The sequence below is a fragment of the Lutjanus erythropterus genome, chromosome 21 (genome assembly GCF_056507025.1).
Source record: "Lutjanus erythropterus isolate fLutEry1 chromosome 21, fLutEry1.hap2, whole genome shotgun sequence".
Lineage (NCBI taxonomy): Eukaryota > Metazoa > Chordata > Actinopteri > Lutjaniformes > Lutjanidae > Lutjanus > Lutjanus erythropterus.
In genome coordinates this window covers 31,948,998-31,973,176 of record NC_139337.1, presented here as the reverse complement: position 1 = coordinate 31,973,176, position 24,179 = coordinate 31,948,998, and the positions used below count along the sequence as shown (strand labels likewise).

At 44.2% G+C, this 24,179-nt stretch overlaps 1 protein-coding gene across 3 annotated transcripts in view; it reads right to left on the bottom strand.

Annotated features, from left to right (window-relative positions):
* The window catches only part of dnah5l (dynein, axonemal, heavy chain 5 like), a 46,175-nt gene continuing 21,996 nt past the window's right edge, over positions 1 to 24,179 (bottom strand). The window contains exons 52-97 of one of the 3 annotated variants that reach the window (XM_084747292.1): positions 23,517 to 23,734; positions 23,174 to 23,308; positions 22,660 to 22,836; positions 22,386 to 22,475; positions 21,978 to 22,112; positions 21,702 to 21,803; positions 21,221 to 21,388; positions 20,909 to 21,115; positions 20,550 to 20,642; positions 19,948 to 20,184; positions 19,712 to 19,777; positions 19,065 to 19,205; positions 18,425 to 18,556; positions 17,548 to 17,658; positions 17,061 to 17,215; positions 16,774 to 16,895; positions 15,654 to 15,883; positions 15,087 to 15,245; positions 14,854 to 15,010; positions 14,482 to 14,627; positions 13,968 to 14,102; positions 13,206 to 13,307; positions 12,978 to 13,091; positions 11,150 to 11,317; positions 9,517 to 9,621; positions 8,919 to 9,032; positions 8,338 to 8,514; positions 7,561 to 7,755; positions 7,272 to 7,427; positions 6,955 to 7,137; positions 6,290 to 6,460; positions 5,909 to 6,160; positions 5,201 to 5,327; positions 4,626 to 4,747; positions 4,395 to 4,544; positions 4,114 to 4,278; positions 3,516 to 3,733; positions 3,353 to 3,408; positions 3,036 to 3,157; positions 2,673 to 2,823; positions 2,388 to 2,587; positions 2,118 to 2,306; positions 1,824 to 1,956; positions 1,498 to 1,706; positions 1,168 to 1,389; positions 1 to 652 (exon numbers count right to left, since the gene is read on the bottom strand). In XM_084747292.1, the coding sequence (XP_084603418.1) occupies positions 422 to 652; positions 1,168 to 1,389; positions 1,498 to 1,706; positions 1,824 to 1,956; positions 2,118 to 2,306; positions 2,388 to 2,587; positions 2,673 to 2,823; positions 3,036 to 3,157; positions 3,353 to 3,408; positions 3,516 to 3,733; positions 4,114 to 4,278; positions 4,395 to 4,544; positions 4,626 to 4,747; positions 5,201 to 5,327; positions 5,909 to 6,160; positions 6,290 to 6,460; positions 6,955 to 7,137; positions 7,272 to 7,427; positions 7,561 to 7,755; positions 8,338 to 8,514; positions 8,919 to 9,032; positions 9,517 to 9,621; positions 11,150 to 11,317; positions 12,978 to 13,091; positions 13,206 to 13,307; positions 13,968 to 14,102; positions 14,482 to 14,627; positions 14,854 to 15,010; positions 15,087 to 15,245; positions 15,654 to 15,883; positions 16,774 to 16,895; positions 17,061 to 17,215; positions 17,548 to 17,658; positions 18,425 to 18,556; positions 19,065 to 19,205; positions 19,712 to 19,777; positions 19,948 to 20,184; positions 20,550 to 20,642; positions 20,909 to 21,115; positions 21,221 to 21,388; positions 21,702 to 21,803; positions 21,978 to 22,112; positions 22,386 to 22,475; positions 22,660 to 22,836; positions 23,174 to 23,308; positions 23,517 to 23,734 (7,148 nt within the window). In that variant the 3' untranslated portion in view covers positions 1 to 421. Of the gene's footprint in view, positions 653 to 1,167; positions 1,390 to 1,497; positions 1,707 to 1,823; positions 1,957 to 2,117; positions 2,307 to 2,387; positions 2,588 to 2,672; positions 2,824 to 3,035; positions 3,196 to 3,352; positions 3,409 to 3,515; positions 3,734 to 4,113; positions 4,279 to 4,394; positions 4,545 to 4,625; positions 4,748 to 5,200; positions 5,328 to 5,822; positions 6,161 to 6,289; positions 6,461 to 6,954; positions 7,138 to 7,271; positions 7,428 to 7,560; positions 7,756 to 8,337; positions 8,515 to 8,918; positions 9,033 to 9,516; positions 9,622 to 11,149; positions 11,318 to 12,977; positions 13,092 to 13,205; positions 13,308 to 13,967; positions 14,103 to 14,481; positions 14,628 to 14,853; positions 15,011 to 15,086; positions 15,246 to 15,653; positions 15,884 to 16,773; positions 16,896 to 17,060; positions 17,216 to 17,547; positions 17,659 to 18,424; positions 18,557 to 19,064; positions 19,206 to 19,711; positions 19,778 to 19,947; positions 20,185 to 20,549; positions 20,643 to 20,908; positions 21,116 to 21,220; positions 21,389 to 21,701; positions 21,804 to 21,977; positions 22,113 to 22,385; positions 22,476 to 22,659; positions 22,837 to 23,173; positions 23,309 to 23,516; positions 23,735 to 24,179 lie in introns of those variants that run through there. The other 2 variants (XM_084747293.1, XR_014772706.1) reach the window with 2 other exon arrangements.

Sequence of the window (24,179 nt, the reverse complement as noted above, 5' to 3'; positions counted from 1 at the left end):
TTGATTTTTGATTTCCTTTAATGTCATTAGAGAATCTGTCAGCTTCTAAAATATACGATTCATGATCTTGATTTTAAGAGTAGAGATGATTGAAATTAAAGAAATAATAATAAAGGTCTGTCACTGCAAACATCAGGGTTCAAACTTTCCACACTGGATTCATCTTCAGTGTATTTCTTCTATTTTTAACATTTTTCTTACTTTAGTTTTCTCTGAATCAAGTTTCACGTCTCTGCTTGTTGATTTTTTTTTTTTAAAGAAATGAAGTAAAATTAAGAGGAAAAGAAGAAACCATCCAATTTAGTTAATGGTCAAAAACTTAAAATAAAATGTTCCTGTTTGGTTCCTTAACTGTTTGAGAACCATCATTGTCTCTGCAGTGGAACAATAAAGTTTGATGTCGTCACTCACAGTCGGAGGATCACTTGCAGTCGCAGAGCAGCGCGGCGCCGCGCAGCGTCCAGTGCTCCGCCGGCTGAACGCTCCTCAGCTGCAGAGAGAAGATGAAGTTCAGGTCGGTGCGACGCGGTTTCTTGTAGACCGGACACGAGTAAAGACTGACCGCCGCGCCGCCGGCAGGCCGTTTACTGTCGGCGATGTTGGCTGAGCTGACGGCGTAGACGTGGACCACAGGGAGGGGAGTGAAGAGGACCTGAGAGGAGACAGCAGAGAGGTGAGGGGGACATTTATTCTATCAGTTTGTTTTCTTTTATTTCATGTTTTCCCACAGATGCAATTTTGTTTTATTATTTATCTTTTATTTTTTAATTCATTGTTTATTTATTATTTTTTACTTTAATGAAATCATCTTTTTCATTTTCAACTGTCTTGACTATTTATTTTACATTATTTTTTAAATTAAATTTGTTTATTGTCTTTTTTTCATTTAAGTACTATTCTATTTATTTTTTTACGTTTTATACTTTATTTATTTTGCTCAATAAAATCATTATCTTTTTTATTTTAAATTTTTCTTTACTTTTTAAATATTATTTAATCAACTTGTTTTTTTAAATTTCTAATTAGTTCTTATCTTTTCACACAAATAAAATTTTTGAAATGACTTTTGTCCGACTGTTTTATTTCATTCTTTGTTTATTTTACTCTTAATTTAAAATTTGAATTCATTTTTATTTTTTCTTTAAAATAAATCAGACACAAACTAACCTTGGGCGGAGCCTCAGTTAGTTTGGCGCTGCGACGGTCCCATCCCGCCCCATCCAGGAAGAGGCCATATATGTAGACTCCGCCCACATCTTCTGGAGGCGGAGCCATCACATCCTCCCTCATCATCTTGGTGACATCGTTGCTAAGGGTGACGGTATCCAAGGCCCAGCCCTTGGACAGGTTGGAGCGTGTCGTCTCCTGGCGCATGGCGGTCAGAAAACCCTTCGAGAAAAAAAAAAAAAAAAACACACACACAAATAAAGAAAGCTGATTGGACGAGACTGAGGCCTAATGTTTCCAAACTCTTCTCCACCTGCAGGCAGGACTGACCTGTGGGTTGAAGAACCCGGTGAGCCAGAACTGGTTCGGTCGGCCGGCGCTGATCCAGCCGCTCAGCTGCTGGTTCCTCTCCAGCAGCTCGCTGAACCAGAAGCCGAGCGTTGCCGACGGCCAGCTGAGCCGCAGCCACAGGCGAGGAATCCGAGCGTCGAACATACAGTCGAGGGCGTCACGCAGGTCCTCCGACATGATGATGGTGCCTGCACAGACAGAAGTTGTGTAAAATGAAACTTCTTCATCTTTTAAGGAACAAATTAACAATTATTATTATTATCAAACTGTCTTATTGTTGTGTCTGTGTATGTTGTGCGACTGACCGTCGATGGCCAGTTTGAGGTCAGTGAGCGTGCTCCGTACGCTGCTGATGACTCGCTGCATGCGGTCCAGTTCCTGTCGCAGGAAGATGTTCATTGGCTGAAGTGGACCCATCTTCTGCAGCTGACCTTTGACCTTCAAAACAGACTCAGAGTTACTCAGTTTTCCTGCAGAGAAACATTAAACGTGTCCATGTGATTAAATTGTTTAATTATGTGATATATTAATATTAATAAGAATAATTTGTATTGTGTAATTGTAATAACAGGATTAATTTATCACAGTAGTAAACACACCTCATGCGGGACGTAGTCAGGTGGGAGTTTCTCCAGCATCTCACTGGCCAGTCTCTGTACGCTGGCCTCCCTGGTCTCCCCGGCTCCGCCCCCGCTGTCCTTCGGTTGGATGTTGATGATGATGCTGAGTGTCTCGTTGGCTAAGTTGGTCTGGTAGGTGATGTCAGCGTTGGGGTGGAGCCCAAAAACCTGCAAACAGGAAGCCGGAATGTGAATCTAGCTGTCATGTTTTCAACGCCGCACCCCGGTCGTGTTTCTGAGCGCTCTGACCTCAGGAGAGTCGACCAGCGGCAGCGCCTCGACGTGCTGCAGGATGTCCTGCACCGTCTTGGCCTTGCCGGGGATGCTGTAGCCTTTGTAGAAGCAGAACTTGTCGCTGAAGGTGGCCTCGCTGAACCAGACGCGAGTGAAGGTGTTGAGAAGACGTTTGTCCAAGTCGTCTGTCACCCGGCCGCCGTACTGGACCTCCCCTGGGTGAAGACACGAAGACACAGAGTTAGGTGGAAGACTTTGAGGAGCGTCTCGTCCAGCAGAGCGGATTTAGAGGACACTGACCCAGCATGTAGCGCAGACAGCTCCAGTTGACTCCTCTCTTTGCGTCCAGGTCATCCAGGTGGTTCTGCACAAACTGCATGCTGGAGGTAAAATCTGCCTGGTTGAACTCGTACGGGATGTTCCAGCCGAGAGGACCGAATTTACGACGCTCCTGATGGGAGGAAAAAATAATGAGAAGGGTTACTTCACATTAAATAGTCGTATATATTTTGAACTTGCTGTCTTTGTTTGACGATTAACGTTTTTTGGGGGAAAGAAACAGTCATTTTGTAGTGATGTTGTTTATTAAAATTCTGAAGAAGCAGAAGGACTCGTGGTAAATTGTAAAATTTGGTGGTTTCCTCCATGTAAACACACAGATACCTGCACAGTGGTGTGCAGGAAGGCCACAGCGTACAGCAGAGGTTTCCACTGAGGCAAGTTACTGATCTCCAACTGATCCTGAGTGACGCCATTGAAGGTTCTCTTCAGACCAGCTTTCATCCCTGACAGAGACAGATGAGGGAGGAGCGAATGACACGTTTTGATTTTAAAAAAAATATGAGTGGGCGGATTAATTTAGTAAATACATCAATTAATGTCCGTCAGAGGAAGAATTAGAAAGCTGATCACAAAGATCAACAGCTGAAATCACTGAAACAGATAAAATATTGAACCGGACTTAAGAAGGAGCTTCTTACCAAGAGGAGGTTCATTGGTGAACTTGATGGAGGATTGAAGGAAGGTGATGGGGAATCTGTACAGGAACACACACACACACACACACACACACACACACACACGATAAATTTATAGATGTGTGACACTTTCTGCTTCAAGATAATTCTGTGGGTTATCAGTCACCTGGGGTGCACGTCGGTCGTCAGCCACACCCGGAAACCTTTGTGCACGCCCTCCAGTGGCGCCGTGGTGACCGTCTCCAGCAGCTCTTCCAGGAAGTCCAGTCCCAGGTGGCAGTTCTGGAGGAGGAGCCAGCCGCCATCCGTCATGCTGTTGGCCAATAGCCTGCGAGCGTGAACCTCTTGGCCCTGCCCCATGGAAATGGGACGGCATGGCGCCCCCTGCAGGCAGAGAGCAGGACACTGCTGTTCATCTGTGCAGCTGTGTGGTCGGTACTCCTTCATCACATCACTTATCCATTACTTTTCTTTGATTTCCTTCTCTTTTTTTTTTTTTGTAACATTAAGGTTGTTTAAAATAACATGCATCAAGACATTAGGCCTGCAAATAATTTACTGCCAATCAAACTGTTCATTATATTCATTATTGACTGATCAGTTGTTCGTGAAAAATAATGAGAAATATTGATCTGGCAATAATTTTTCCACTGATCAATTAGTGATTTAGAGAGGAGTAAAGAAGGAGATTTTATTTTCTGTAATTCCTCTGACCATCCATCCTCCTGTCATTTATGTTTCATTTTTTATCATTTTTTATTCACCTTGTTCTTGGCGAGTCTCTCGATGTTTTCGGTCGGGTCAGAGCCCATCGACAGCAGACAAACCATCGGCGTCCTGCTGTCACTCTCAGCCCACATGGCGTCCAGGTCCAGAACCAAACCTTCAGCGTACTGCTGACCCAGAGACTGTGAGATGTAGCAACGCGCCTGCTCAACACACACAAATACACACACACTGTCAGAAACTCACAACAACGTGACTCACACAGTTAAGTATGAACTGGTCTGAAGTCAGCAGCTGTGTGGTCGCAGGTTTGTCAGACCTGAGCAGTGGTTCGGTCGGGGCACCAGCTCCGGATGAGCAGAAGCTTCCGGAAGGTGTCGAGCTTTTCCTCGTACCCATCAGGCAGAGTGGCGTCCTCTGGTGCCGGGTGGTCGAACCAGGTCTTCCAGGCGCGTTCGTTCTGGCTCACCTGGACACGAGGAAACAGAACGTCTGTAGGTCTGTGCGTTTCAGCTCTACCTGCTCTGACGTCAACAGATCTGGGTTCTACCTGCGTCAAGATCTGAGTGAATGGCGGCAGGCTGGACAGCTGCACCAGGTTGAGCCACGTCTGATCCAGGATCCAGCGCCGGGGTTTGGATTCTACAGAGTTCAGATCCAGAGAGGCTCCGCCTACACACAGACGGCGTGTTTACTGTCAAAATACTTTGGTAGGGGAAGAAAAGGATGCCTCTAATAGTCAGACATATTGAAATATATAGAAATGGACGACATGGGAACTCTCAAAAAGTTAAGCCAGAACGTCCTGATTGCCCCCTGGTGGCTGGCTGCAGTACAGGTCATAAACCCCGCCCCCTCCATGTTAGCAGATGGGACTCGGTCCAAACTAAAACCTCAAAGTACACATCGAATAAATGTTTCCCAAAGATGTTTTCTGCATTTTAGTGGTTCTAATCATGCTGATGTTTGTTCAAGTGCTCATTTTTCTCATCAGTTTGTTTTTTGCGAGTTATTTGATGATATTAAAAAGAGACTCATGTTATGATTGACAGCCGAGCCATTTAGAGCCTCAATACCAGAAGAAAAAGATGGGAGACAGGAGAAGAAAGAAGATGGGTGTCTAACCTTTGACGAAGGTGAGCACCTCGGGGTGCGAGATGTTTCGGGCCTGCAGGTCGATCTTCAGAGCCAACAGCAGAGTGAAGAGCAGTTTGTGTTCCTCATACAGACTCCTGGCTGTGTAACAGAACACCTGAAGGAGGAACAAACAGGCACTAATTCAGTTACACCTGCACTAAACTGTACGTCCAGTCAAGATCTAAGAGCCTAACAGTCTTGGATTGACAGTTACACTTTCTAGTTTCAGGATAAGAAGATAAATATCATAAAAAAGTCACTCTTTTAAAACCATTAAAATACGTTTATGGTCACAGCATGGTTATACTGAAGACAAGCAAAAACTATAACTTAAAGGCATATCTGTGTTCTGCTGGTTTTGTTCCATTTGATCTATTTGACTCTCTGATGAAGGTTTGTTGCCGAAATGTATTGGAGTTTGTTTCAAGGTCTAACATGATCATGCTATGACAATAAAAGCATTTTAATCGTTTGAATAAGAGAGTGCCTTGGAGTTTTTTGTGAGTTTTGTGTAAATATGTGTCCCTATCCAAAGAGGACCAACTTGAGTCCAGGAGACGCTCCAAGCCAACGGTTTTTGCCTAAGCTGAGCACTATAGGTCAGAATCACCTGAACAAATAAAATGTTGCAGATAAGATCATGTCTTTTATTGACGGATGTCTTGAAGGACTTAAACCGTTGGCAGTGAGAAGCACCTGGTAGGTGAGGAAGCTGATGATGTTGCTGATGCGTTTGGAGGTGAGCTGCGACTTGGTGGAATTTTGCATGGACGAGTCGAAGAGCCCCAGGAACTGCCGCAAAGACGTCTGATACATGACGTTGACCAGCGACATCTCAACAATCAGGAAGTAGAGGATGCTCCCCCTGGTGGCCACAGGACGGTACTCCTCCCTGGCCTGATTTATCTTCACCTCCGTCTCTGCTGCGACCGACAGCTTCTCACTCACCTGGAAGACAAGAAGACAAGGTTGTTTTGTTGCTCTTTAGTGAGAAAGCTGCTGTTCGACTAAACATCTTCAATTAAACATGGATAAAAAAGGGAAACATATAAAGTAGACAAGCAGAAAGAGAAGTACCTCCTGAGCGGTGGTCTTGGTGACCCTCAGAACCTCAATCAGAGACTCGTCCTCCACCAGGGAGCCCTGAGTGCTGGTCAGCCTGTATAACAGACTGTCCTCCAGCTCCTGCATCTTCCTCTTGTTGGACGTCACTTCCTCTAAGAGCTTTACTCGCTCTGACTCCAGCTCCTGGTGGGACCCACAGGGTGGACGGTGTCAGATTCAAATTCATGATGTTTCAGGTTTAGGATTTGGACAGGTGTCGTTGCATGGGAAGCGCTAGCTAGCAAACACACTGGCTAACTAACTACTAAATTACCTAACTCCCTATTCAGTTAAATAGCCAACTAGCTAGCTAATTATTTAACTTATTAGCTTACAAGCCAACTAACAAGCTGCAACATGTATGTAATGTGATATAAATTTCATCATCAGAGGGTTTCTTATTGGCTTAGCCAACTTTCTTTTGACCCGCCCTACTCTGCCTCTGATTGGCTAGTTCACAGCCTTCATTGGTTGGGTTTTAGGCATGATGATTGGTTAGGGGTAGAGTAAGAATATCAGCGTATGGCAATATTTTTTTTACCCAATATGGCGAAGGCATGTCCTGACTTGCCAATCCAAGTCAGAATAGGATGGGTCAGGACTTCACCATCCTGAAAAAAAAAGTGTGCAGCAGTGACCTGTTTCTCCAGCAGGATGACTCGTCCCAGCAGCTGGTCCTCCAGGCCTCGCTGGGTGACGGTGAAGTCCACCACGGCAGTCCTAGCGCTGACTTCAGGGCTGTACGCCGGGTTGGCCAGCTTGGTGGTGATGTAGAGTGTGAAGCCCTTCATCACATCCACCTCCTTATCTCCAACCTTCACCTGAAGGGGAAAGAAGAAATCACGTCAACAAACTGATGGGATGGTTTGGGTTGAGATGCGATATGACAGAAAAAATAAAATGTTTTATTGTATTTGTTAAATTCATGTAGGGAAAAAAGGGAAAGATGTCCTACTTTATAAGTTGATCCAGACTTGATGTAGTTTTTGTCCAGTATGTTGTCCAGAACTGGATCCAGTTCCTCCCCTACATCCTCCAGCAGCAGGGGGCGTCCCAGAGACAGACTGTCCTCCAGGTGGGAGCGGAAATATTTATGGTTCAGAGACGTCACCTGGGACACAGAAGAAGACGACCAGCGATCAGGAAAGCTCTCAAACTGAGCTTGACTTTCTGTGTCTTTGGTTTGTTTTTACATCTCAACAGCAGGGGGCAGCATGAAAACAAAAACTCCTCCTCATCCTCACCTGCAGCTGATGGTCTCTCTCCCTGTTCTGGATCCAGGTCTTGCCCTGGCCCTGGGGGTCGATCAGCAGCGGGTAGCGGGACGCCTTCGTCACCACGATGCCGTTCTGGATGGACAGGTCGTCGCTGGGTAATCCCTGCAGGTTCCACTCGCTCACAGTGGCGTTGTCCACCAGCAGACCAATCACATTCAAGTCCTGCAGGAGAGTTTTGACCTCATAATATCTTTAAACTTCCTCACAACGGTTCTGCACTAAACATAGATATTAAATAGAAGATGAAGCTTCTGGATCTGAAAAGTGAAGCCAGTGTGGACGAGCCTTAAACCTGCAACGACTCTACTGGTCTGATTTTGTGGAGTCTTCTTATTCTTCTTAGTTGATTTATGACTTTACTGAACAGTTTCATGAATTTTGTTTTCAGTCCAAAACATAAAGTTTGCCAATCTGGGCAAACTGCACCAAATTAAACACAGCAGTTCTTGTGTCATCGGTAATAAAATATGATGTCGGTCAGCTGTTTGGTTGTTGAGAAAATGGAAGGAGATTCCCTCTTTTATAGATATTTGTTTGTTTGATAGGAATATCTTTCAATACATTTTAAAATCTGCAACTTGTTAGTTGGTGTAAAATGCCCAAATAAACAGTGGCCAAAAAACTGTCATCAATTTCTTTAACTATTAATTATAAATTTAATTGATACATACTTAATGTCAGGGCCACAGGTGGTACCGAGACAAAGTGTAGGAAAACAGAGCTGAAGCTTCAGCGAGGTCTTACAGGACTGAAGGGGATGAGTTTCTCCTCCATCTCTTTCTTCCACAGCTCCAGCAGCAGACTGCGGTACTCCTGGTTAAAGGGACCAGCGTAGGACAGGAAGCCTGCGGACAGAAGGACGTCCCCAACCAGGTGTTTGATCTGAGTCTGGAAGCCAGCGCTGCTGTCGGTCCAACGGACCTGAAACACCACAAGACCAGAGAGAGGAAGGGATGGATGGATGGATGATGGATGGATGGATGGATGGATGGATGATGGATGAATGGATGGATGGATGGATGGATGATGGATGAATGGATGGATGGATGGATGGATGGATGGATGGATGGATGGATGATGGATGGATGGATGGATGGATGGATGGATGGATGGATGGGCAGATGGATGGATGAATGATGGATGGATGGATGGATGGATGGATGGATGGATGGATGATGGATGGACGGATGGATGGATGATGGATGAATGGATGGATGGATGGATGGATGGATGGATGGATGGATGGATGGATGATGGATGGATGGATGGATGGATGATGGATGGATGGATGGATGGATGGATGGATGGATGAGTAAAAAGCTGACCTTTTCTCCTCCCAGCCCGTCGATCAGAGCTGTAGCGTTGGCCATCTTGCGGCGGCAGGCCTGGGCGTCGTCCTCCAGGTCCTGCTTCTCCTTCATAGCAGCATCATAAAGCGCCTGAAGTTCAGGACAGATCACTTAATGATACATTTCTACAAGTAATTTACTGAATAAAACTATTAAAAAGATGGAAGGGACAGTTTCCTCTGACAAGACAAGGACATTGTCTCATCTCTCTTCTCGTCACTCACTCAGCAAAATTCTTAGAAAACCACAGATTTTTAGCCATTGTTCCTCTTTTTCTGTCATTTCGCCCCACTCGTCAGGAGGGGTCATGGATAGTTACCATAGAAACACTGGTCAACAGGTAATTGTTACCATGGAAACATGGCTCTTAGCCTCAGAGTATGGTATCAAACTTTTTAGCTTTAAAATAAGTCAGTCTTTCTTTTTGTGCAGCTGCTTTAGACAAATCTGAGAGCAGAAAGAGGACTGACCCGACACCACAGGCCAGTGGAAATATCTTGGTGAAACTGAGTGCAGACGACAGATAAAGACATCAGATCAGACAAATCCCACAGATCACAGGTGTGTTTCTCACCTGCACGGCGTCCAGCTCCTGCTGTTTAGCATCCAGCTGTTCCTGAGCTTTAGCGAGTTCATTCTGAGCGACGACCAGACGAGCCTCCTGCAGGGCTAAGTTAGCCTGCACACACACACACACACACACACACACACACACACACACACAATCTAATTATTCCACATGTGATGGGATTGCACATTTAATCAGAGTAGGGCTGGGCGGTATGACAAATTTTTCATATCACGGTCTTTTTAAAAATCATATCGGTTTCACGGTATTTGACGTTTTGTTTTGTTTTTTCATGCAACAGTGTTCTTATCCACATTTTCTTCTACTGAGAACAGAATTACTGCAGTTGATTGTCTTTAAACAGCCCATTTTACTGTCATAAGGATTCATGTGTCATGTGTGTCAGGTAAAAGCATGACCCCTTCAAAGTATGGTTACCATCACATGGACGACTACACAATTAAACGCCCCCACCCACGCTAGTCGCCACCAGAAATACTAGTCGTTAAAAATATTTAAAAATGAAATATTTGTCAATATTTGATTCATGCATGATGCCAGTTACCTGTTGCCGCACGGCACTAGTCGGGGCTGCAGCTCTGTCAGACGGAAGCCCCTCTCACCCAGCGCGTATGAACCGATCGCCGTGGCAACACCGGATGTTTACATCAGCGAAGTCGGACAGATGAATGTAGACTGACAGAATAAGCTGATATATATTCACTCGACTGGAGAAACGTGACCACATTAAGCACAGACACAGACATAAACCTGCAGGCGGAGCTGCTGCTGCTACTACTAGCTGCTAACGTTAGCCGCACTGTGTGTCAGGCTAGCTGCTAACGTTAGCCACGCTGTGTGTCAAGCTGGAAGCTAACGTTAGCCACACTGTGTGTCGGGCTGGCTGCTAACGTTAGCCACACTGTGTGTCGGGCTGGCTGCTAACGTTAGCCACACTGTGTGTCGGGCTAGCTGCTAACGTTAGCCACACTGTGTGTCGGGCTAGCAGCTAACATTAGCTCTGGGTCCTTTACCTGCAGACACTGTGACCCTCTTCGGTCTGAAAAGGTGAAGCATAAGCCTGTAAGGTTTGTGAAGTAGCGCGCATTTCAGCGGCATTTAAAGTACGATTTGTTGATTGTAGACTGTGACTAACGTCTTCAAATGGCTCTTAATACACACAGTATTTTTTTCGGACAGTGTTTAATATTATAAATTAATAAATTCTGCCTTGTGTTTTCTTAGTGACTATTCTAAATTAAATTTGGCATCTTATCAACAGAGAAATTAGTTGCCACGGAACATCCCTAGTACACACGCTCATGCAAGCACGCCTGTGGTGTTGGTGTGCAGCAGTGAAATGGGTCCCCGCTGAAACACTTTCCGCCGCGCACGTTCCGGACGTTGTTTGGGCTATTCACCGGTATGACGGTATATGAAAAATTCACATCATAACGAAAATAAAGACCGGTTTTCGGTACGAACCGGTATACCGCCCAGCCCTAAATCAGAGCTTTAATTCCTACAACAAAAGTGCTACAACAACAACCCTGATTCTAAAAAGGTGGGAAGCCGTCACATCTGTTTTGGGACCGGTTATGTATCATCTTGTCTTGCGTGGACTCTTCTGTGTTCGTACCTTCAGTGGCAGGACCTCCTTGTTGATGGCGAAGAAGTCGGCCATGGCCTGAGTCCAGGAGCAGAGTCCCGCCACGTTGCCACAGATCCTCTTGGCGGACTCCAGGTTGTAGTCGTCCATTTCCAGGTAGGGAGCGATCAGCTCCACCACCTCCCCCGTGATGCTGTCCTGCACAGCAAACAGTACAGATACTACTGTCTCCTCTGGTGGGTCATCAAGTTTTGTTTCTTTTTTGACATTTCACAGACTAAACCATTAATGGAATAATTACAGATCAATAAGGAATGAAAATATCATTAGTTACAGCTTTACACTGAATGTGCACCAGCTCTGATCTGGATAGGATTGTCAGGTTTGTCTTGTTTTTGAAGAATCTGCACTCAAATCGTCTTTAGCTCAGAGTCGACAGCTGGAGTCTGGATCAATTCATGTACTAGAAGTCTGTCATGAATCCAAGAACCAGGAGAACAAGAATATATTTGTTGCTGAGACACTGTGGCCCTGTGGGTCAGATATTTTGACACAAAGATTAAAGGGACATTCCTGATATTTGGTAAGAATCATTGCCTTTTAGCTTATCAAATGTATTTTTTTGCACCACAAGCCGAGTGCCGTGTAGCTCCATCATACCGGGGAGAAGGAGAAGGTACATATCTCTACAACTGATATCTCCAAAACTAAAACAGCAAATAAACAACACTGCAGGCCGGAGGAAAAAACTGAATGTTTGATTTTGGGGTGAACTGTCCCTTTAGAGATGGAGATATTTATGAAGTAACTGCATATACATATACACACACACACTCACACACACAGGGTTCAGGGTTTTTCCAAAGCCAGCCTCACTGATCCACAGCTTAGCAGGTATGTAACACACACACACACACACACACACACACACACACACAGAGAGAGAGAGACACACACTGTATTATAAGAGCAGGTGATGGCTGTAGTGTGAAAAGATGAGAAGGGAGTTTCCCTGTGTGTGTGTGTGTGTGTGTGTGTGTGTGTGTGTGTGTGTGTGTGTGTGTGTGTGTGTGCAGTTTGAGTTTTACACTTTGACCATGAGCACATTCTGTCCACTCGTCACTTGTCTCCTGTAATAACTGATGTTTTTGTTCACTAGTTTTCAGAGGAAACAACATTGACTACGTTTATGTGGAAACTAAATTTCCATTATTATTCCAAATGTTAAAATATTCAGAAAGTGACACAGGTGATACAAAAACAGCATAATCCATCTGAATATTCCTAATCCAGCCGTATTCTGAATGCTGTATTCACAAGACCCCTGCTCAAAAATAAATAAATAGAAAAACAATAAATTATCCAACAGCACAAAATAATCAACACTTTAACATCAACAAGGACACACACTTCCCATCATCCCAAAACACACCTACGACATCTGTTACAAGTGTCATCTGAATAAAAAAGATGAGAAATTAAGTGTCTCCTGATGAATGTCAGTCCAACAGTCACTCTCTTTTTGCTCTGTTTTTGGTCTCCACCACCTCCTGATGGAAATATGACCCTTTACCTGTGTTCACCAGCTCGTCTCTGTGTCTGTTAAAGACGAGCTCGTCTCTAACTGTGTCTGTTAAAGACGAGCTCGTCTCTAACTGTGTCTGTTAAAGACGAGCTCGTCTGCAGATTCAGCTGATGTGAATGTTTACCATCCAACACATCCTCATTTCACACGCTGCTATAATAAAAATAGACATTATGATAAAATAATCCTCACAGTTTTCTCTTAAATGTTATTCTATTTTTAGTGTGTGTGTGTGTGTGTGTGTGTGTGTGTGTGTGTGTGTGTGTGTGAGACCTTGCTGAAGTTGAGCAGCATGCTGAGGAAGGCAGAGTTCTGCATCAGCTTCAGGGCCTCGGCCCACGACGGTCGTGGACACGGTCGTTCAGGGTCAGAGGTCACCGTGTCGATCTGAGAAAAAGGAAGCGAGAGGAAGAAAAGTGAGACGAAAAGTCAACGCCGGGAAAGTTTCCCGCCAAACGTCTGCAGCCTGTGAATATTTGAAACCAGGAGAGACGCAGTGACCTTCCTCTGGAACAGCAGCAGGACGGCGTCCATGATCCTCATGATGAGATGAGGAGGCTTCTGCAGCTTCCTCACTGTGGCGATGTCAGCTGGTTTGATGGTCTGCACACACACACACACACACACACACACACACACACACACACACACACACACACACACACACACACACCAAACATACAGTAATAACTTGTGTTAGTCATTGTTTTAGTTGATTTATTTTCCATGCATTTCACTCATTTCAGTTTATTTTCCAAAACCAAATTCACAAAATTCACCTTTAATTTTTTAAATGATTTTTTGTTGTTTTCTTTTTTATTTTTATTGCATCTTATTGCTTTTATGAAAACATGAAACATTTTTTAAACTCTGTAAGACGTCTACATTTACTAAAGAAATTTCAGCAGGAGTTTGACCCATAACAAATTTTAACAGCCGAGAGTTTGTTCAATTTTCAAGATTTAATGGCACTCAAAAGTTTAGTATTTATCAAATATGTGTTACGCCACACCTGAAGTATCCAAAATATATATCCAGAATAAGTGATCAATAGAGAATATGAAGTGCAGAAAAATGTGAGAAAGTGTGTGTGTGTGTGAGTGAGTGTGTGTGTGTGTGTGTGTGTGTGTGTGTGTGTGTGTGTGTGTGTGTGTGTGTGAGTGTGTGTGTGTGTGTGTGTGTGTGTGTGTGTGTGTGTGTGTGTGTGTGAGTGAGTGTGTGTGTGTGTGTGTGTGTGTGTGTGTGTGTGTGTGTGTGTGTGACCTGCAGTGCAGCCTCTGCAGCCTCCAGCGCTGGTTTTGCAGCTTCCAGTTTGGACTCTGCTGAAGTTTTATCGGCTTCGATTTCGTCGACGATGAGCTGAGCTTTATCCTTCACCTTCTGCACCTGCTGCTTCACCTGCAGAGACACACACGGGATGTGGAAACTCAACAACAAGCTCACACACACACAGACACACAACTGTCATATATTTTATTGCTAATATGTTACAGGGTTCTTACACTTTTTCTCAGTCAAATTCAGGCAATTTTCAAACATTTTCAAGGTGCATTTTTTAAGCTTTTCCAGCACCAAACAGCTGCGGTAAACTTCTCTGACTTATTTTATTTCTTTATATAAAAACTATTTGGTCAGATAGAGATTTATTATGAAAGTAATGCGATTACAGTTTCAGACCTTGAAAACATTAAAATTCAAGCATTTTCAAGGATTTCCAGTGTCCTGATGGTAAACGTCTGAGAATATTAAAGTTGTTTCTTTGTGTGTCGTGTCGAACCTTTTCAGCAGCCTGAGCTTTGGCTGTGACCTCCTGCAGGACTCCCTCTGCCCTCTGGGAGGCGACAGCGAGCTCCTGCTCCTTCACCACCAGCTCCTCCGAGAGCTGCGACACCGACTGCTCCGCCTCCATCAGTTTGCACAGACCTGCGGACAACAAGAGCAACAACAGATCAACCCGCAGACTGGACCCCGCCTCCTCCTCCTGCTGGTCACAAACCTGCAGTGAATCATGGGAAATGTCATCAGCTACAGAAAGATTCAGCCCCTCCCTTTCTGTGATCAGTCAGAGTGTTTAGGCGCTGCAGCGATGAACCGCAGAGTTGTGCGGTGGTTTGGTGCCTAGTTTATTCTGCTCATACCGCGGCCTCACCTGTCTTCATGCGCTCCGCCAGTGTGCCGACATGAGCGATCTTCTCGGCGTAGATGATCTTGTAGCTGTCGATGAAGGACAGGTAGGATTTGGGCGTCACAAACGTTTGACGGCGGAAACGCTCAAAATACTCCGAGCATTTCTCCGCCACCAGGTCCTGCAGGGACAGAGGTCATGTGATCAGTCAGATATACGTGCTGATAATACACACCTGATCACATGGTGAGCACTACCTGGAAGGTTCCCATGGTAACCACCACACTCTGCTTCACGTCCTCTGAGCAGCGGAGGTCCTGGTACTGAGACAGGAAGTGATGTGACACAGCCACCAGGGCGTCCCGAGGCCAACGCTGGAACCAGTCCACAGTGCAGCCCGAGATCAGGCCTGGGAACTGGTCAGAGGTCAGAGGTCAGCAGAGGTGGGAAGTAACTAAGTACAAATACTTACTTTTTCACGTATCTGTACTTCACTTGAGTATTTAATTTACTGACAACTTTTTACTCCCTTCACAAATATCTGTACTTTCCAAACCTTACAATTTCAAAACAGGCTCGTTTCTTTAGTTTTAATACATTTGAATAACTGATTATCTTTATTTTGCATTGTGCACTGAAAAAGACGAAAAGTAACATTACAATGAAAAATTACTTAGCCAGACAAAAATGACACGTAACAAGATGAAAAATACCAAAAAACATGAGACATAAAAGATGTACATGACCAAAAATGACTTAACAAGACGAAAAAATGACACGTAACCAGATGAAAAAGTTGGAACAAGACCAAACACTGAACTCACCTTTAAGGCACGAGTCCGAAACTTCTCCCCGACAGGCGAGAAGCAGAGGACGACGTGGAGGTTGCTCCGCACTCGGGACAGGAAGAAGTCGTAGAGGTTTTCAGAGGTCGGCGGGCGGCGAGGGTGCTGACGCTTCATGACAGGAATCAGATCCTGAGTGATGTCATCCAGCTCGTCACGAGCAAACAGGTTGGAAACTTCACCGCTCGCCAGGACGTTGTTCATGTATTCTGAAGAGGAGAGGAGAGGTCGAAGCGAAATGTCTTTTAATACAGAATTAAAGGAGAAATCTGGAATAAATCATACAATGATGTCATCAGACATCAAGAAGTCGCTTTTTGTCCCCCAGTAAAGTTTGTATTCCAGGATGTTTGCATGTTTTGTGTTAATTAGAGTTCAAATTAATGCAGAGTGTTCACTGAATGAGTCAGTGTCTGTTTATGGGTTGTAATAAAACATTAATAACCTTTTAGAAAGAGCAGATGTTTATTACTATAAAATAATAAACTATTAATGGAGTCAGGGGACGTGAGACAGGAAGTCACTGAACTCAAAGTTCAGTATTCCAAAGGTTTCATCTAGAACCCCAGGGGGTTCTACTGAGAATCCTTTTCCATATTATAAGGGTTTTATCTAGAACCTACCCAGAGGATTTTACCAACAAGGTTTTTATATTCCACAGGTTTTATCTAGAACCCATCTACCAAGAACCCTTTACAGTTGTACTATGGTTGTACTTGTTAGCCTCTAACATGAATGAACGGCTCCTACATGGACGTTCTTCTGTAGCTTCACAGTCCTGTTCTCCATCTCCATCCATTCAAATCTGATGGAGTCACTGTAATGATATATGACTTTTCCTCTGGCGCCACCCTCAGGACAAACTGCACAGTTTACACTTTATAATGGTCAACATTTTAAAGGTATAATCTGCCACATTTTCCTAAAAAAATGATCTTTATAAACATAATTCCTTTTAATAATCAGCACATCTGACCCAGTAGAGGAGCATGCTGGTCTCTCTGTCTGTATTTATTATTGTTTGGCTGCTTGGGATGCTTCTTGCTCAAACCCTTCCTACAAAATAAAAGCATTGATTTTCAAACAGACAGTCAGGTACCGAGGAAGGCTTCATCTTTAATCTCGTTGTCAGTGAAGAGGAACGTGACTCCTTTTCCCTGCTGACCAGCGATACGATACAGAGCCTTCAGATCCTCCAGCAGGTTAGTGCAGCTGTACGACCTGCATGACACACACACACACACACACACACACACAATAACAACCAGAGTGAGTGACCAGAAACATTAAGGAGGTGCTGAACACGTAAACATGTTTTTTTTAGTGCTGTGCTGTGTGAAATACTAATGTATCGCTCATTCTGACCGTCATTATTCTGTTTCAGACCTGGTCAGAGTGATCTGGAAGGTCTGGTATCCCGCGATGAACGACGCCAACCTCGTCAGACTCTGCTTCCCCGAACCCCCGACCCCGACCAGCAGGGCGTTCCCCTGAGGCGTCCTCAGGATCCGAGAGATCCGCATCAGGTGGATCATCGCGTCCTGCCATTGGACCAAACAGAGAGGGTCACTAACCAACAGAGATACAGAGATCAGACAGATAAACGATATAAAACCAGAGAATTTTCCAGTACAGCAACTGCATTTTTTAAAACTGTTGCTGCTCGTCTCATTTGTTTAAATCAGTGTTTTAACCACAGCTTCAGTAAGAGTCCTCAAACAAGAAATGAGCCAATCACACCGCTTCAAATTTCACTTTATAGGCACTGACTGCTGACTCTCTTTGCTGATTTATGTCTTTTATCACTTAGGAAAAAGGTTGAGGGAAAGACAATTCGGATGAACCTCAAACCTTGAAGGAGATGTTATATTACCCTAAAGAAGACCAGGTCCATGGCTCCGCCCCTCGCCGCCTCATTGTACTGCTGCTGGAAGAGTGACAGCCGCTCTGCCAGGGCCTCCAGCGACGGGATTGGCTCATACACCTGTCAATCATAGACATTTTTACAAAGAGCTGAAGAGTAACAAGGTATAAATACTTTCTTACTGTACTTAAGTAGGTTTCATGTATCTGTACTTGAGTATTTTTGTTTCTGCCTACATTTGAACATCAATTTCTGTACTTTTTACTCCTTCCTTTTTCAAAACAAACTCGTTACTTTAGTTTGAATGACTCTGAGGTGAATTATTGATTATTTTTATTTTGCATCGTTGAGCGCCGCCTTCCAACATCAAGACTGATTTCAACCTGAACGGACGAAACAATAAGACACAGAAAAGACGACTGACTGGTGGATCCATCAGAGGACATCACACAGGACAGACGGGACGAGACGGAAACAACCGAGGTTCAGTTGTCTTTGTTCAGAAACAGTCAGTAGAAATGTCCTTCAGAGGGACGACTTTTTACTTTTATACTTTGAGGACATTTCAGAGCCTGAACTTTTTCACTTTTGCTGCAGCAAACAAATTGAATCAGTACTTCTATTTTTACCAGAGTCTTTACACAAGTATCTGTATGTCTACTGTAGTGCAGAATGTGTGGACTTATACGTCCTCTGTTCTTACAGTAGTGAAACATTAGAGGGACTTCATACTGACATATATCACTGCCTGCTTTTGTTACTGTTATAATAAGAGGAAAACGACATGAGAAAGTTGGCTTTGCTTTACAATAAACATAATAATGATCAAAATAAATGCACTAACAAAAAAAACAGTGAGTGTAACATGTTCATTTTGAGTGAGGACCTTTGGTGCTTCCAGCTCGGTGTCTTCAGGTTCGTCCCCCGTCGCCTCCGGAGCTTCACGCAGGAAGTCCACGAAGCAGCTGTCCCACTGAGCATGCTCAGTCAGAGCTTTCCCATGATCCTCCACTGTGATCTGAGACACAGATGGAAAAAATGACTAATAACTTGCCGTCTCCAGTACCTGACAAAATGTGGAATATGGTCATTATTTCCCCCTCAGTTCTTAAGCGATGGCGTTGAATCATGGCAGATAATTTTTATGTGACAGTATGTTGACATTTGCTATACTTAGAATATTTTATATATTATATTTTTATTTTATTTTACCTCACTTTGCTCTCTGAGAGCCTTTTCTGATGGCAAACTGCTGTTAGATCAGCCAAATATCGCTCGCTCCAAACCAACCAAACTCCATTCACAAAATCAGTCATTTTACCTCATAAAACGCAGCAACGCTGCTCCACTGCTGCACATTTTAAAGGGTTATTTGGATTCACTGAAGTCACAAAATAACACAAACTAACTGATCAACTGAGGCAGCTGTAGACCAACAACTCTGCAACATCAAATTTGGCTTATATAACAGCACACACACACACAGACACACACACACACACACACACACACACACACACACACACCTTCTCCATGATGCCGTTGAACGTTTGTCTGTCGCTGCTGTCGATGAATCGGTCGGCGATCACTCTGCAACACTCATGATGGAAGAGAGCCGAGAGAAGCTCAGAGCTCTGACACACCTCAGAGTTCACTGTCAGGATCCCCTGAAACACAACACACGCACGCACACACACACGCACACACACACACACACACACACACACACACACACACACACACACATGCACTGAGACATAACTACCTAACTAACTAACAAGGGTGGAAGTAACTAAGTAACTAAACTGTTTAAATAGAGTTATCTGATCCCCCTGTGAATTTATTACAGTAAAAGTTTTCTTTATGTGTGACCTTTTTGTGTATTTTGTTTATTTAGAAAAGCCAGTACTGTTATCCAGTACTGTCTAGTATTGTTTAGAGCTGTCTAGTACTGCCTACTGTTGTCTAGTACTGTCCAGCGCTGCGTACAAAGTGGACACACTGAAAGAAAAAAAGAGGAACCTCTAAACTGTAAACAACAACAACAAAAAAAGCTGAGAAAAAAACAGAAAGGGAGAAAAATGATTTTGTGCCTCTAAAGTTCTGCAGTTTGTTTCATTTAGAGTCAAAGTCCAAAGTGAAAAGACGAAACTGAGTGATGTTGAGTTTTTACCTGCCAGATTCTGCTGAGGTCCCTCAGGTTGAAGATGTAGTGAAACTTGGCAGGAGACGGTAACATCTGAGGAAAGACGGAGGACACAAGACGTCAAGTAGAAGACAGAAGAAAACAACTTCAGATAAAACAGATTAAACCATTTAAGATAAAGTAATCAGGCAGCAGATAGAGCATGTAATGTTGAGAAAAGAAAAGGAAACAAAAAAGTGGGACAGAAGTTAAGCATGTTTTACCTTCGCCTTCACAGCCTGCCACACACGTCTGGTGGTGGGTACAAGGGTGGCGGCGAGCTCACAGACCGCGGCGGGGAAGCCTCTCTCTGGACAGAAGTACCCCTGAGCCACCGTGCCGAAGATCTTATCAATGGAGGAGTTGGAGGGTAAAGTGCAGTTAAAGATGGAAAACTGCCTCTTCAGACGCTGAGGGATGTCGTTCCGACCGCCGCCCGGGTGGATCATGGCCGCCACCAGCTAAAACCAATTTAAAAAAAAAAGAGAGAGAGAGCCTTAAATCAGGAAAACAGCCTAAAAGTCAGTCTTAAATTAGAAAAAGCTAAAAATGGAAAACCAGTAAACCAGTAAAAGTCCTAAATAATATTTTTTAAAAATAGTCTAAAATAAGAAAACCAGCAGAAAATAAGAAAAACTGTCTTAAGTCAGGGAACCAGTCTAAAACCTGGGAGCCGGTCTAAACCAAATCTAAAATGTCTTTGTGTTAAAATAATCTGATCTGACACCAGACAGGACCATCTCTACGTCTAACAGAACCACCTGTCATCATGTGACCCGTTCCACACTTCAGGTCACGTGACGACACACGTGTCCTCAGACGGTACCTGAACGTCCACCACAGTGATGAACTCTCCTGGACGATCCAAACTGTAGAAGCCTCCCTGCTCCATCAGCTGACGCACAATCTCATTGGTTATCTGAGGGAGACAGGAGGCGGGGACAAAGATATCATCAATCTGATTGGCTATAGGGATATTGAGAAGGGGACAACTGAGCTAATTAATTTGAAAAGGAGGTTAAAAAACATTAAAAACAAGCGGCAGATACACTTCACTGTTTTCATCTTAAAGAATCTGAACTTATTAAAAATTAGTGATAAAGAAAATGAGATAACAACCAAAAGGGGAAAGGAAATGAGAAAACAAGTTGACGTTTGACCAATCAGAGAGAGCCTGGCGCTGACCTGATCTCCCCATTCGTTGATAATGGGCATGTTGATGTCGTCTATGAAGACGGTCATCCTGCGGCCGGCCGGTGGCCCATAGGTGGCGCCCATTCGTTTATCGATGTAGCTCTCAATGGATCTCTGGAACATGCTGGGCAGCGTGGCCGACGAGAAGTTCAGCGTCTTACTGAGGTGGAGCTCCGGGTCGAGCTTGCTGGTGTAACCCTGCAGGCGGCGTCGGAGAGAAACTCATAGCATCAGCAGGTCAGATAAGACCACAGCTGAATGTTAACAGGAAATACTATTTTCATAAATCTTTCTGAGTCTCACTTTAATCATGACGGTCTTGGCAGTTCCCTGCTCGCCAATCAGCAGCACAGCCTTCCTCTGCTTCACGATGGTCTGCATCAGGAAGTCCGTCCTCACGTTGTCCACGTTGGGAACCAGGATGGACGAGTAGTCTGGGATGCTGTCTGTGGGGTAGACGTACTCTGGGACCTGCAGCAATAAATACAGAACACAGATGTCATGTTCACTTTTCACCTGGATGAAGCGTCGGCACACTCACATCTGAGATGCACCGACCAAACCGCCTGGTTAAGATCTCAAGCTTGTCAAAAATACCAAATCACACAGTTCCAGTCTCAGACCAGGTCGGCTATCGTCGTCTGATGATTTATCCTCTGTGGGAAACAGCCAATGTTCCAGGGCGACACACAGGTTTGATATTCAAATAACAGACATGTAACTAATTTTCTAATCGTTGCAACTTTAATTTGTATCTTAAGAGAAATGATTGGTGTCCACAGACCTTGTTGGACCAGTGCTCCCACTGTCCCTGCTCGTTGACGGTGAACTCGAAGATGGTCTGGTCCTCCTGGGTGTTCGGCAGGTCCAGAGACGAGCTGTGGTGCTTCAAGCAGAAACAAGACTTGTCAGAACGCCACAGAGGAGAAAAAAATATATTGTCATATTTGATTTTGTTCATATTGCTCTGAATGTGTCATACACACACACACACACACACACACACACACACACACACACACACACACACACACACACACACACACACACACACACACACCTTTAGGAAGGCCTCCATCTTGGATCTGTCGTCCAGCTCCAGCAACGCTCCGAGTGACCACATCACCGCAAACACAAACAGTCGACCCACGTCACCATGGCAACCCTGTTTCTCCTCCGCCGCTGGGAGCAAACCCTGAACACACAAATATGAAAAATACGCACAAAAGTAACTGTGACATCAGAAATATCAGGCGGGCAGAGGAGAAAACAAATGTAATAACTGATCTTAACATTTAAGATGAACTTTCTGTCATGTATTTTCTTTTTCTCGAAGCCAAAACCGGAATGTTTCAGTCATTACATTTCAATGTCTTCTTAAAAAACACACTCTGTTCAACACTGAACAGATAATCAGAGTAACAATGACAGAAAAGGAACAAAAAGCTGTTTTACACCTGAGTCGTACCTGCAGCAGGTCGATAGTCTGTCTGATGTACATACACTCCAGCACCTGCATCTTAGGAGACACAGCAGTGAAGACAAAGTCCAACAAGTCCTGCAGGAGGAGCAGAAAAACACAGATCTTATCTTTACTTTGAGTGACCTAAAAGAGAGAATTAATAAAACTAAAAGCTTAAATTAGTAAATCATTTAGTTAATTTTTGTAGAAATGAACAGAAAGCGATGTCTGCCTGAAACTACAGAACACTGATGAAGAGTTTTCTCATCCTCGTCCTCACCTGGTAGCAGCTGTTGAAGCAGACTCTCAGGGCGTCGGCCTGCTGCTCCGGGAGCTTCTGTAACCAGGCCTGCAGGATGGGGCTCCAGCTGAGCACCGAGGAGCTCATGAACACCATCCCGTTCCTGGACACCGTGGCCGGAGAGGCGTTGTCGATGTTGTGGGGCTCAAAGACAATCTGGACACAAAGGACACGGCTTCACTTTAGATCAGTTTTAGATTTTAACTTTAAATCTCCAGATCACAGTGTTGCCGGATTCCAGCTCTACATCTTTATTCTGAGACTCCACTTGAGCTGCTTTGCGTGATTCAAAAAACATCCCTATTTATCTAAATGTTGAAATCAGAGCAACCTGAAACCTGAAGGAAAGTATAATGAATGTGAAGACTAAGCCCTCACAATGCTGGACTCCGATTGGCTGACAGCAGCAAGTAACAGTTCCAGTAACGTCCACCTGCTCACTGAAACATGACAGATGGACGGACAGACAGACAGGTGGATGTTGTGATGTCACCTTGCAGCAGGGAGCCATGGGGATTCGGTCTCCGTTCGCCAGCGTCAGAGTTTTGTTGTCGTCCAGAACCGAGTTCAGGTTTTCGATCCAGATGGCGTCAACCGGACCGTCCAGCACAATCCAGACATACTCCCCCTGACACAAACACACACATACAGACTTTTGCACACCTCTGTCCATGCTGTCTCAGTTTGTTTTATATGTATTTATGCTTAACTACTGTTTGAAATATGGCATAAAAACATACACTATATTATAATTAATAAATACTTCTTGATACTTAGCTTAAAATATACACTCATCTCTGTTATATCTGTCACCCAGATGTAAAATCTCCATCAACCTTCTTGGCCTTCAGAGTCTTCCTCCACAGAGTAGAAAAGACGCCGTCCGTCCAGTCGTTGGTGGTGACGTCCAGCGTGCCGAACATCTGCGAGGCTGTGATGGCTTTGGGGTTCATCCTCATCTCGCGGTGAGGGGAGCCGCACTCTGTCATGGCCTTCATCAGCGTGTGGATGCAGGCCGTCTTCCCAGTGCCGCTGGGACCCAACGTCATCATGCCTGCATGAGGACATGACAGCTGAACTTGATGCTGTATGGAGGACGTCTAATGACACTGGACATGTCCTCGGTATTGTCACTACAAGTTTACAGGAAGAATCTTGCACATAATGTGTTTTTTTCAGGGCAGATTCTACTTTTATCCTTACTATGATTACATTGTTCTACTTTTAAGCCAACGGGTCACTATTTTTCTACCAGAATTTTACTCCTGGCAGCATGAAGACAGTTTTTACGTCTTTAATTTTAGTCATTAATTTTAGGATTACTAAGGAAATTTTCAAAGAATGATGACTATGACCAATTTTGATAGATTAGATCTAAAGAGATAGGTGATTAATAATATAAATGTGTGATATGCTTTTTGTATAAATAACTTTTATATAATTTTACAACTTTACAAGTTTATAAGTCACCATGTGACGTGACGCTGCAGACCCTGGGT